Raw genomic sequence first — 12672 nt, 5'->3', positions numbered from 1 at the left:
GCACACTATTCCCTCCATAGGGCACTACTGGCACCCTATTCCCTACATAGTGCACTACTGGCACCCTATTCCCTCCATAGTGCACTACTGGCACCCTATTCCCTCCATAGTGCACTACTGGCACACTATTCCCTCCATAGGGCACTACTGGCACCCTATTCCCTACATAGTGCACTACTGGCACCCTATTCCCTCCATAGTGCACTACTGGCACCCTATTCCCTCCATAGTGCACTACTGGCACCCTATTCCCTCCATAGTGCACTACTGGCACCCTATTCCCTCCATAGTGCACTACTGGCACCCTATTCCCTCCATAGTGCACTACTGGCACCCTATTCCCTCCAGAGTGCCCTACTGGCACCCTATTCCCTCCATAGTGCACTACTGGCATCCTATTCCCTCCATAGTGCACTACTGGCACCCTATTCCCTACATAGGGCACTACTGGCACCCTATTCCCTACATAGTGCACTACTGGCACCCTATTCCCTCCATAGTGCACTACTGGCACCCTATTCCCTACATAGTGCACTACTGGCACCCTATTCCCTCCATAGGGCACTTCTTATGACCAGGGTCACATGCCATTTCAGATGCAGCACAGCGTTCACATTAATAATTCCCTACTGGCACCCACTACGTGTTTGTTCACATTAATAATAAACCCCAATACTCAATCTGAGAACACTCCTCCACTCCATTCGTGTGAACACGTCATTGTTTCATTTATCAATTATGTTGAAATAGTACGCAGTTATAAAAAGGGTGCTTCGTGATGTTAACTCCTTCATATTTTGACAGGGTTGGAGTGCCTTTTGAAAGAGGGGAGGGGGTGGCGTTGTGTTGAGTGGTTTGTGGTGCGGGTTTGTGGTTCACGGGGAGCATATTAAGAGTGCAGTGTGAGGTCACATTAACACACACACACACACAGAGAGTGGATGAGGAAAACTCTTGAAGTACGGTAATTACAACAATTCTAACCGACGCTGTTGATTCCACACACAAAAAGACAAACAAAACAACAAGAGGGGAATTTAAACAACAAAGCCTCCGGAGTCTTCTCTCAACGCGTTAGTTTGATAATCAGATACAATGTGATCTGGCTGGGGCTATTTCTAAATAATTCCCTTTACAATACAACCAGGACAACTAACAAAACAGATTGTTCTTTTCTCATAAAAAGATGAAGAGTTTAGAAAAGCAGCGCTAATGAGGGAGAGGGGAGGAAGAGGATGGAGGAGAGGGGAGGAAGAGGGTGGAGGAGGGGAAGAGGATGGAGGAGAGAAGAGGATGGAGGAGAGGGGAGGAAGAGGAAGGAGGAGAGGGGAGGAGAGGAAGAGGGTGGAGGAGAGGAAGAGGGTGGAGGAGAGGAAGAGGGTGGAGGAGAGGAAGAGGGTGGAGGAGAAGAAGAGGGTGGAGGAGAGGAAGAGGGTGGAGGAGAGGAAGAGGGTGGAGGAGAGGAAGAGGGTGGAGGAGAGGAAGAGGGGAGGATGAGAGGAAGAGGAGAGGAAAAGGATGGAGGAGAGGAAGAGGGGAGGGATGGAGGAGAGGAGAGGGGAGGAAGAGGATGGAGGAGAGGAAGAGGGGAGAGGAAAGAGGGGAGAGATATGGAGAAGAGAGAGGGATGGAGGAGAGGAGAGAATGATGGAGGAGAGGAAGAGGGGAGAGGAGAGAGGGGAGAGATACGGAGAAGAGGAGAGCAGGACGGAGAAGAGAGAGGGATGGAGGAGAGGAGAGGGGAGGAAGAGGGTGGAGGAGAGGAAGAGGGTGGAGGAGAGGAAGAGGGGAGGATGAGAGGAAGAGGGGAGGATGAGAGGAAGAGGGGAGGATGAGAGGAAGAGGAGAGGAAAAGGATGGAGGAGAGGAAGAGGGGAGGGATGGAGGAGAGGAGAGGAAGAGGATGGAGGAGAGGAAGAGGGGAGAGGAAAGAGGGGAGGAAAGAGGGGAGAGATATGGAGAAGAGCGAGGGATGGAGGAGAGGAGAGAATGATGGAGGAGAGGAAGAGGGGAGAGGAGAGAGGGGAGAGATACGGAGAAGAGGAGAGCAGGACGGAGAAGAGAGAGGGATGGAGGAGAGGAGAGGGGAGGAAGAGGGGAGGAAGAGGGGAGGAAGAGGATGGAGGAGAGGAGAGAATGATGGAGGAAAGAAAAGAGAGCGTTCAGAGATGTACCTTCATCTTACCAGTGAGAGGCTGTTTTAATTTGTAAGCAAAAGCAGCACGCAGCCAATGAAGATTTTAATTGATACCCATAAATAATTCCTTGTGTACATTTGCGCTTATGTCGGATTTGCTGTTTATTTGACGATTGGAATTATCCGGGTGGTGTGCTTCTCTCTGTTGAAGATCAGACGAAGATTTTATTTATTAATATAAATCGCTTAATATCCTCAGATCTGGTCCCCATTAATTAAGTTAAAATCCACATTGAGAATTTAGACGAACGCTGAGCTTTGCCACAGTGCTTTCATCCTATCCTCACAGAACAGCCTGTACTGGGCCCGCTATCTCCCCCAGCCTGTACTGGGCCTGTACAGCTGTACTACTGTGACAGCAAAATCAACCAGCTCTTCACACAATGTGTTACTGAGTCTGCATTCCAAATGGCACCCTATGGGTCATTCCAAAGCTACCCACGAACCACGTAGTATGGAGCTGAGGCTTGGAGTATTGTTTCTTCATCCTATGTAATGCACACACCAACCCCAAGTAGTATGGAGCTGTGGCTTGGAGTATTGTTTCTTCATCCTATGTAATGCACACACCAACCCCAAGTAGTATGGAGATGTGGCTTGGAGTATTGTTTCTTCATCCTATGTAATGCGCACACCAATCCCAAGTAGTATGGAGATGTGGCTTGGAGTATTGTTTCTTCATCCTATGTAATTGCGCACACCAATCCCACCCCAACAGTGAGTATAGAGTATCAGTTCTCTGTCCGACAAGTTGTTTGGAGCTGTGGCTTGGAGTATTGTTTCTTCATCCTATGTAATGCGCACACCAATCCCAAGTAGTATGGAGCCGTGGCTTGGAGTATTGTTTCTTCATCCTTTGTAATGCGCACACCAATCCCACCCCAGCAGTGACTATCGGCGGCAGGTAGCCTAGTGGTTAGAGCATTGGACTAGTAACCGGAAGGTTGTAAGATCGAATCCCCGAGCTGACAAGGTAAAAATCTGTCCTTCTGCCTTTAAACAAGGCAGTTAACCCACTGTTTCTAGGCCGTCATTGAAAATAAGAATTTGTTCTTAAAACTGACTTGCCTGGTTAACTAAAGGTAAAAAAACAAAAAACAATAGAGTATCAGTTCTCTGTATGACAAGTAGTATAGAGCTGTGGCTTGGAGTATTGTTTCGTCCTCCTATGTAATGCATTCCCAGAGGAATTTCGTTTTCCCTCCGGTTCAGATAAATTAGTCATTAGTCAAGTTATGCTCCCATCCTACAGTCTAATATTACCACGTTCTGACCACTAGATGGCGCTGTTCCAAGTGATAAAGAAACTAAAATACAGTATACATTTACATTTAAGTCATTTGGCAGACGCTCTTATCCAGAGCGACTTACAAATTACACTTTAGGACGATTCTGACATGAAGCATGAAAATGCTAGTACAGGTACCATAGACTTGCATTGGATTTTTGCAAAAAATGCTTCTTTTTTTTAAACAAATAGCATTATCTGGAACAGTACCATCTAAAATGGTCAGAACCTGGTAATATCAGGATGTAATGGCGTCATGCAGCGCGACACATCTCCTTCACATAGAGTTGATCAGGCTGTTGTTGTCCCCACTCCTCTTCAATGGCTGGGGGAAGCTGCTGGATATTGGCAGCAACTGGAACATGTCAATCCAGAGCATCCCAAACATGCTCAATGAGGGTGACATGTCTGGTGAGTATTCAGGACATGGAAGAACTGGGACACGCTGTCATACACATCGATCCAGAGCATCCCAAACATGCTCAATGTGGGTGACATGTCTGGTGAGTACGCAGGCCATGGAAGAACTGGGACATGCTGTCATACACATTGACCCAGAGCATCCCAAACATGCTCAACGTGGGTGACATGTCTGGTGAGTACGGAGGCCATGGAAGAACTGGGACATTTTCAGCTTCCAGGAATTGTGTTCAGATCCTTGCGACATGGGGGCAGTTCATTATCATGCTGAAACATGAGGTGATGGAGGAGGATGAATGGCACGACAATGGGCCTCTGGATCTCGTCACGATATCGCTGAGCATTCAAATTGCCATCGATAAAATGCAATTGTGGCTGTTGTCCATAGCTTATGCCTGCCGCCTACAATAACCCCACCGCTACCATGAGGCACTTTGTTCCCAGCGTTAACATCAGCAAACCCCTCTCCCACACGTGGTCTGTGGTTGTGAGGCCGTTGGACTTACTGTCAAATTCTCAAAAACGACGGAGGAGGCTTATGGTAGAGAAGTGACCTTTATTTTCAGCTTGTGAAACATGGGACCAAAACTTCACATGTTGTGTTTATATTTTTGTTCAGTGTACGAACCCCCTATGAAATAAAAATGGTCAATTCGGGTGCAATCGATTAGCTTCAAATGTAAGGTTCAACTAAATAAATGTTTCAGCAACGATAAATATGATCTCTTTTCTAACTACGGGAACGATTTCAGAACCATCTGAGATGGAATGTCCCGACCTCTACGTAGTGCACTACCCTTAACCACGGCCCAAAGGGCTCTCAGCAAAAGTAGTGCACTACCCTTAACCACGACCCATAGGGCTCTCAGCAAAAGTAGTGCACTACCCTTAACCACGGCCCATAGGGCTCTCAGCAAAAGTAGTGCACTACCCTTAACCACGGCCCATAGGGCTCTCAGCAAAAGTAGTGCACTACCCTTAACCACGGCCCATAGGGCTCTCAGCAAAAGTAGTGCACTACCCTTAACCACGGCCCATAGGGCTCTCAGCAAAAGTAGTGCACTACCCTTAACCACGACCCAAAGGGCTCTCAGCAAAAGTAGTGCGCTACAAATTGGATAGGGTGCCATTTGGGACGCACGCCCGAAGTCTTCAGCGTCGAGACAGACCTCTTGACTACGACAGACTATAAACGATCTACTACTATTACAGTAGTCTACATACCGCTGGAGGGGTTAGAGACTATTACAGTAGTCTACACAACACTGGAAGGTGATAGAGACTATTACAGTAGTCTACATACCACTGGAGGGATTAGAGACTATTACAGAAGTCTACACAACGCTGGAGGGGTTAGAGACTATTACAGTATGTTACACAACGCTGGAGGGTTAGAGACTATTACAGTATGTTACACAACGCTGGAGGGTCTAAGAGACTATTACAGTATGTTACACAACGCTGGAGGGGTTAGAGACTATTACAGTATGTTACACAACGCTGGAGGGTTAGAGACTATTACAGTAGAGACTATTACAGTAGTCTACAAACTGCTGGAGGGTGTAAGAGACTACTACAGTAGTCTACAAACCACTGGAGGGATTAGAGACTATTACAGTAGTCTACACACCGCTGGAGGGCTTAGAGACTATTACAGTAGTCTACATACAGCTGGAGGGCTTAGAGACTATTACAGTAGTCTACATACCGCTGGAGGGGCTAGAGACTATTACAGTAGTCTACACAACGCAGGAGGGATTAGAGACTATTACAGTAGTCTAATTACCGCTGGAGGGTTAGAGACTATTACAGTAGACTACACACCGCTGGAGGGATTAGAGACTATTACAGTAGTCTACATACCGCTGGAGGGGATAGAGACTATTACAGTCGTCTACACAACGCAGGAGGGCTAGAGACTATTAGAGTAGTCTACACACTGCTGGAGGGGTTAGAGACTATTACAGTAGTCTACACACCACTGGAGGGTTAGAGACTATTACAGTAGTCTACACAACGCTGGAGGGTTAGAGACTATTACAGTAGTCTACATACCACTGAAGGGCTTAGAGACTATTACAGTAGTCTACACAACGCAGGAGGGCTAGAGACTATTACAGTAGTCTACACAACGCAGGAGGGCTAGAGACTATTACAGTAGTCTACACACCACTGGAGGGCTTAGAGACTATTACAGTAGTTTACATACCGCTGGAGGGATTAGAGACTATTACAGTAGTCTACACAACGCTGGAGGGTTAGAGACTATTACAGTAGTCTACATACCACTGGACGGCTTAGAGACTATTACAGTAGTCTACACAACGCAGGAGGGCTAGAGACTATTACAGTAGTCTACACAACGCAGGAGGGCTAGAGACTATTACAGTAGTCTACACAACGCAGGAGGGCTTAGAGACTGTTACAGTAGTCTACACAACGCAGGAGGGCTTAGAGACTATTACAGTAGTCTACACAATGCTGGAGGGTTAGAGACTATTACAGTAGTCTACACAACGCAGGAGGGCTAGAGAAGAGACTATTACAGTAGTCTACACACCACTGGAGGGCTTAGAGACTATTACAGTAGTCTACACAACGCTGGAGGGTTAGAGACTATTACAGTAGACTACACACCGCTGGAGGGTTTAGAGACTATTACAGTAGTCTACATACCGCTGGAGGGGATAGTGACTATTACAGTAGTCTACACAACGCAGGAGGGTTTAGAGACTATTACAGTAGTCTACACACCACTGGAGGGCTTAGAGACTATTACAGTAGTCTAATTACCGCTGGAGGGGGGTTAGAGACTATTACAGTAGTCTACACACCGCTGGAGGGGTTAGAGACTATTACAGTAGTCTACATACAGCTGGAGGGCTTAGAGACTATTACAGTAGTCTACACAACGCTGGAGGGTTAGAGACTATTACAGTAGTCTACACAACGCTTGAGGGTTCGAGACTATTACAGTAGTCTACACAACGCAGGAGGGCTTAGAGACTATTACAGTAGTCTACACAACGCAGGAGGGCTTAGAGACTATTACAGTAGTCTACACAACGCAGGAGGGCTTAGAGACTATTACAGTAGTCTACACAACGCAGGAGGGCTTAGAGACTATTACAGTAGTCTACACAACGCAGGAGGGCTTAGAGATTATTACAGTAGTCTACACAACGCTGGAGGGGTTAGAGACTATTACAGTAGTCTACACAACGCAGGAGGGCTTAGAGATTATTACAGTAGTCTACACACCACTGGAGGGTTAGAGACTATTACAGTAGTCTACATACCGCTGGAGGGATTAGAGACTATTACAGTAGTCTACACACCACTGGAGGGTTAGAGACTATTACAGTAGTCTACACACCACAGACAGACCTCTTGACTACGACAGACTATAAACGGCGCCGAGGGTTATACTGAAACTGTATTTACCTTGGGAAGAATCGCAGTGGCTCCGCCCCAAATGACACACACCTTATTCCCTATACGGTGATAGGGCCCTGGTCAAAAGTAGTGCACTATATAGGGTGCCAGGGCCCATAGGGTTCTAGTCAAAAGTAGTGCACTATATAGGGTGACAGGGCTCATAGGGTTCTGGTAAAAAGTAGTGCACTATATATATAGGGTGTCAGGGCCCATAGGGTTCTGGTCAAAAGTAGTGCACTATATAGGGTGCCAGGGCCCATAGGTTTCTGGTCAAAAGTAGTGCACTATATATATAGGGTGTCAGGGCCCATAGGGTTCTGGTCAAAAGTAGTGCACTATATAGGGTGCCAGGGACCATAGGGTTCTGTTCAAAAGTAGTGCACTATATAGGGTGCCAGGGCCCATAGGGTTCTGTTCAAAAGTAGTGCACTATATAGGGTGCCAGGGCCCATAGGTTTCTGGTCAAAAGTAGTGCACTATATAGGGTGCCAGGGCCCATAGGGTTCTGGTCAAAAGTAGTGCACTAAAATAGGTGAATAAGATGTAATTTGGGATGCAGGAACAGTGATGATTGAGCGAGCTGAGCAGTGTGTGCAGCAGGGAGATGACACTTACTTGAAAGCGGTTGGAACTCTGGGTAATCTGGTCTCGTGTTCTCTGACAGATCCCGTAAGAAATGTTTGTACCTGACAAAAAAAGAGAGAAGAGACAGATAAACAAGGTCAACGTGAACTCGGTACACTTCTAGATCTAAAACAGTAAAACAAACACAAAATCACAGACAGTTTAGAGTAAGCAGATGGGACAGGGCTTTGTCATTTAGATACAGTACTATTCAAGCAGCCAGACAGTAGGTTGTGTGTGTGTGTGTGTGTGTTCAGAGAAGACAATATTTGTCAACATGCTCTCTGACAACTTCCTCCTAACAACCAAGACACGTCCTGTCAGTGTAAACGTTCAAACAGACGCCAACTATTCTACCGTGGAGTTCTCTGGTTTAGTTTATTAACACCATTACATGACTAGGTAAATAGATCATCTATTGTCTATAATAACACCATCACATGACTAGGTAAATAGATCATCTATTGTCTATAATAACACCATCACATGACTAGGTAAATAGATCATCTATTGTCTATAATAACACCATTACATGACTAGGTAAATAGATCATCTATTGTCTATAATAACACCATCACATGTAAACAATAGTAGAAGTGGAAAGTTCCACGCTGAATGATAAAGTAGAGGATTTGAATTCCTTTACCAGCAGCTACAGTATGTAACACACCGCTGGAGGGGTTAGAGACTATTACAGTAGTCAACACAACGCTGGAGGGGTTAGAGACTATTACAGTAGTCTACACAACGCTGGAGGGGTTAGAGACTATTACAGTAGTCTACACAACGCTGGAGGGGTTAGAGACTATTACAGTAGTCTACACAACGCTGGAGGGGGTTAGAGACTATTACAGTAGTCTACACAACGCTGGAGGGGTTAGAGACTATTACAGTAGTCTACATACCGCTGGAGGGATTAGAGACTATTACAGTAGTCTACAGACCGCTGGAGGGGTTAGAGACTATTACAGTAGTCTACATACCACTGGAGGGTTAGAGACTATTACAGTATGTTACACAACGTTGGAAGGTTAGAGACTATTACAGTAGTCTACACAACGCTGGAAGGGTTAGAGACTATTACAGTATGTTACACAATGCTGGAGGGTTAGAGACTATTACAGTAGAGACTATTACAGTAGTCTACAAACTGCTGGAGGGTCTAAGAGACTATTACAGTAGTCTACACAACGCTGGAGGGGTTAGAGACTATTACAGTATGTTACACAATGCTGGCGGGTTAGAGACTATTACAGTAGTCTACAGACTGCTGGAGGGGTTAGAGACTATTACAGTATGTTACACAACACTGGAAGGTTAGAGACTATTACAGTAGTCTACACAACGCTGGAGGGGTTAGAGACTATTACAGTATGTTACACAATGCTGGCGGGTTAGAGACTATTACAGTATGTTACACAACGCTGGAGGATTAGAGACTATTACAGTATGTTACACAACGCTGGAGGGGTTAGAGACTATTACAGTATGTTTCACAATGCTGGAGGGTTAGAGACTATTACAGTAGAGACTATTACAGTAGTCTACAAACTGCTGGAGGGTCTAAGAGACTATTACAGTAGTCTACACAACGCTGGAGGGGTTAGAGACTATTACAGTAGTCTACACAACGCTGGAGGGGTTAGAGACTATTACAGTATGTTACACAACGTTGGAGGATTAGAGACTATTACAGTATGTTACACAACGCTGGAGGGTTAGAGACTATTACAGTATGTTACACAACGCTGGAGGGGTTATTGACTATTACAGTAGTCTACATACCGCTGGAGGGTTAGAGACTATTACAGTATGTTACACAACGCTGGAGGGTTAGAGACTATTACAGTATGTTACACAATGCTGGAGGGTTAGAGACTATTACAGTATGTTACACAACGCTGGAGGGGTTATTGACTATTACAGTAGTCTACATACCGCTGGAGGGTTAGAGACTATTACAGTATGTTACACAACGCTGGAGGGTTAGAGACTATTACAGTATGTTACACAATGCTGGAGGGTTAGAGACTATTACAGTATGTTACACAACGCTGGAGGGTCTAAGAGACTATTACAGTAGTCTACATACCGCTGCAGGGTTAGAGACTATTACAGTAGTCTACATACCGCTGCAGGGTTAGAGACTATTACAGTAGTCTACACACCACTGGAGGGTTAGAGACTATTACAGTAGTCTACACACCACTGGAGGGCTTAGAGACTATTACAGAAGTCTACACACCGCTGGAGGGTCTAAGTGAGTATTACACTAGTCTACACACCGCTGGAGGGTCTAAGAGAGTATTACACTAGTCTACACACCGCTGGAGGGTCTAAGAGAGTATTACACTAGTCTACACACCGCTGGAGGGTCTAAGAGAGTATTACACTAGTCTACACACCGCTGGAGGGTCTAAGAGAGTATTACACTAGTCTACACACCGCTGGAGGGTCTAAGAGACTATTACACTAGTCTACACACCGCTGGAGGGTCTAAGAGACTATTACACTAGTCTACACACCGCTGGAGGGTCTAAGAGAGTATTACACTAGTCTACACACCGCTGGAGGGTCTGAGAGAGTATTACACTAGTCTACACACCGCTGGAGGGTCTAAGAGAGTATTACACTAGTCTACACACCGCTGGAGGGTCTAAGAGAGTATTACACTAGTCTACACACCGCTGGAGGGTCTAAGAGACTATTACACTAGTCTACACACCGCTGGAGGGTCTAAGAGAGTATTACACTAGTCTACACACCGCTGTAGGGTCTAAGAGACTATTACACTAGTCTACACACCGCTGGAGGGTCTAAGAGACTATTACACTAGTCTACACACCGCTGGAGGGTCTAAGAGAGTATTACACTAGTCTACACACCGCTGGAGGGTCTAAGAGAGTATTACACTAGTCTACACACCGCTGGAGGGTCTAAGAGAGTATTACACTAGTCTACACACCGCTGGAGGGTCTAAGAGAGTATTACACTAGTCTACACACCGCTGTCTGAGCTGAGCACTGCTGGAGGAATTTACAGACTATTTAATTCCCTTCATCTGAACACTGTCAGAAACAATCATGCATGTCAGTTCAGTGCACACAGCGTAACAGAGAAAATAAAACATTTCACAATACATATTTGAGAAGTGTCTGTATTAGGCCATGTCATCTCCAAACCAGCCCCCCCCCCCCACACCCAAACTCTCCAGAATCTATAAGACGGAAATCTGTCAGAGGAGGAGGAAAGGAGAAAGAGAGAGAGCGGGGAGAAGAGAGAGAAAGAGAGAGAGCGGGGAGAAGAGAGAGAGAGAGCGGGGAGAAGAGAGAGAAAGAGAGAGAGCGGGGAGAAGAGAGAGAAAGAGAGAGAGCGGGGAGAAGAGAGAGAAAGAGAGAGAGCGGGGAGAAGAGAGAGAAAGAGAGAGAGCGGGGAGGAGAGAAAGAGAGAGAGTTGGGAGAAGAGAGAGAAAGAGAGTTGGGAGAAGAGAGAGAAAGAGAGAGAGTGGGGAGAAGAGAAAGAGAGAGAGTGGGGAGAAGAGAAAGAGAGAGAGTGGGGAGGAGAGAAAGAGAGAGAAAGAGAGTGGGGGAAGAGAGAGAAAGAGAGAGTGGGAAGAGAGAGAGAGAGAGAGAGTGGGGAAAGAGAGAGATAGAGAGTGGGGAAAGAGAGAGAGAGAGAGGGGGAAAGAGAGAGAGAGAGGGGGAAAGAGAGACAGAGAGAGGGGGGGAAAGAGAGAGAGTGGGGAGAAGAGAGAGAAAGAGAGAGCGGGGAGGAGAAAGAGAGAGAGCGGGAAAGAGAGAGCGGGGAGAAGAGCGAGAAAGAGAGAGCGGGGAGGAGAAAGAGAGAGGGGAAAGAGAGAGCGGGGAGAAGAGAGAGAAAGAGAGAGCGGGGAGGAGAAAGAGAGAGAGGTGGAAAGAGAGAGCGGGGAGAAGAGAGAGAAAGAGTGGGGAGGAGAAAAAGAGAGAGTGGGGGAGAGAAAGAGAGGGGGAAAGAGAGAGTGGGGAAAGAGAGAGCGGGGAGAAGAGAGAGAAAGAGAGAGTGGGGAGAAGAGAGAGAAAGAGAGTGGGGAGAAGAGAAAGAGAGTGGGGAGAAGAAAGAGAAAGAGAGAGGGGGAAAGAGAGAGTGGGGGAGAGAGAGAAAGAGAGAGAGGGGAAAGAGAGAGCGGGGAGAAGAGAGAGAAAGAGAGAGAGCGGGGAGAAGAGAGAAAGAGAGAGAGCGGGGAGAAGAGAGAGAGCGGGGAGAAGAGACAGAAAGAGAGAGAGTGGGGAGAAGAGAGAGAAAGAGAGAGTGGGGAAGAGAGAGAAAGAGAGAGTGGGGGAAGAGAGAGTGGGGGAAGAGAGAGAAAGAGAGAGTGGGGGAAGAGAGAGAAAGAGAGAGTGGGGAGAAGAGAGAGAACGAGAGAGTGGGGAGAAGAGAGAGTGGGGAAAGAGAGAGTGGGGAAAGAGAGACAAAGAGAGAGTGGGGAGAAGAAAGAGAAAGAGAGTGGGGAGAAGAAAGAGAAAGAGAGAAAGAGAGAGGGGGAAAGAGAGAGAGTGGGGGAAGAGAGAGAAAGAGAGAGAGGGGAAAGAGAGAGCGGGGAGAAGAGAGAAAGAGAGAGAGCGGGGAGAAGAGACAGAAAGAGAGAGAGTGGGGAGAAGAGAGAGAAAGAGAGAGTGGGGGAAGAGAGAGAGTGGGGGAAGAGAGAGAAAGAGAGAGTGGGGGAAGA

The 12672-nt window shown here is 46.6% G+C and overlaps 1 protein-coding gene across 1 annotated transcript in view; it reads right to left on the bottom strand.

The window, feature by feature from the left end:
• The window catches only part of LOC135515551 (rho guanine nucleotide exchange factor 39-like), a 103410-nt gene that overhangs the window by 49868 nt on the left and 40870 nt on the right, over positions 1 to 12672 (bottom strand). Inside the window, 1 exon segment of the mRNA XM_064939172.1 lies at positions 7959 to 8029. Within this exon segment, the coding sequence (XP_064795244.1) occupies positions 7959 to 8029 (71 nt within the window).

Source organism: Oncorhynchus masou, chromosome 27 (assembly GCF_036934945.1).
Source record: "Oncorhynchus masou masou isolate Uvic2021 chromosome 27, UVic_Omas_1.1, whole genome shotgun sequence".
NCBI lineage: Eukaryota > Metazoa > Chordata > Actinopteri > Salmoniformes > Salmonidae > Oncorhynchus > Oncorhynchus masou.
Note: the sequence above shows the minus strand (reverse complement) of the source record. Positions and strands in the feature narration are given on the sequence as shown.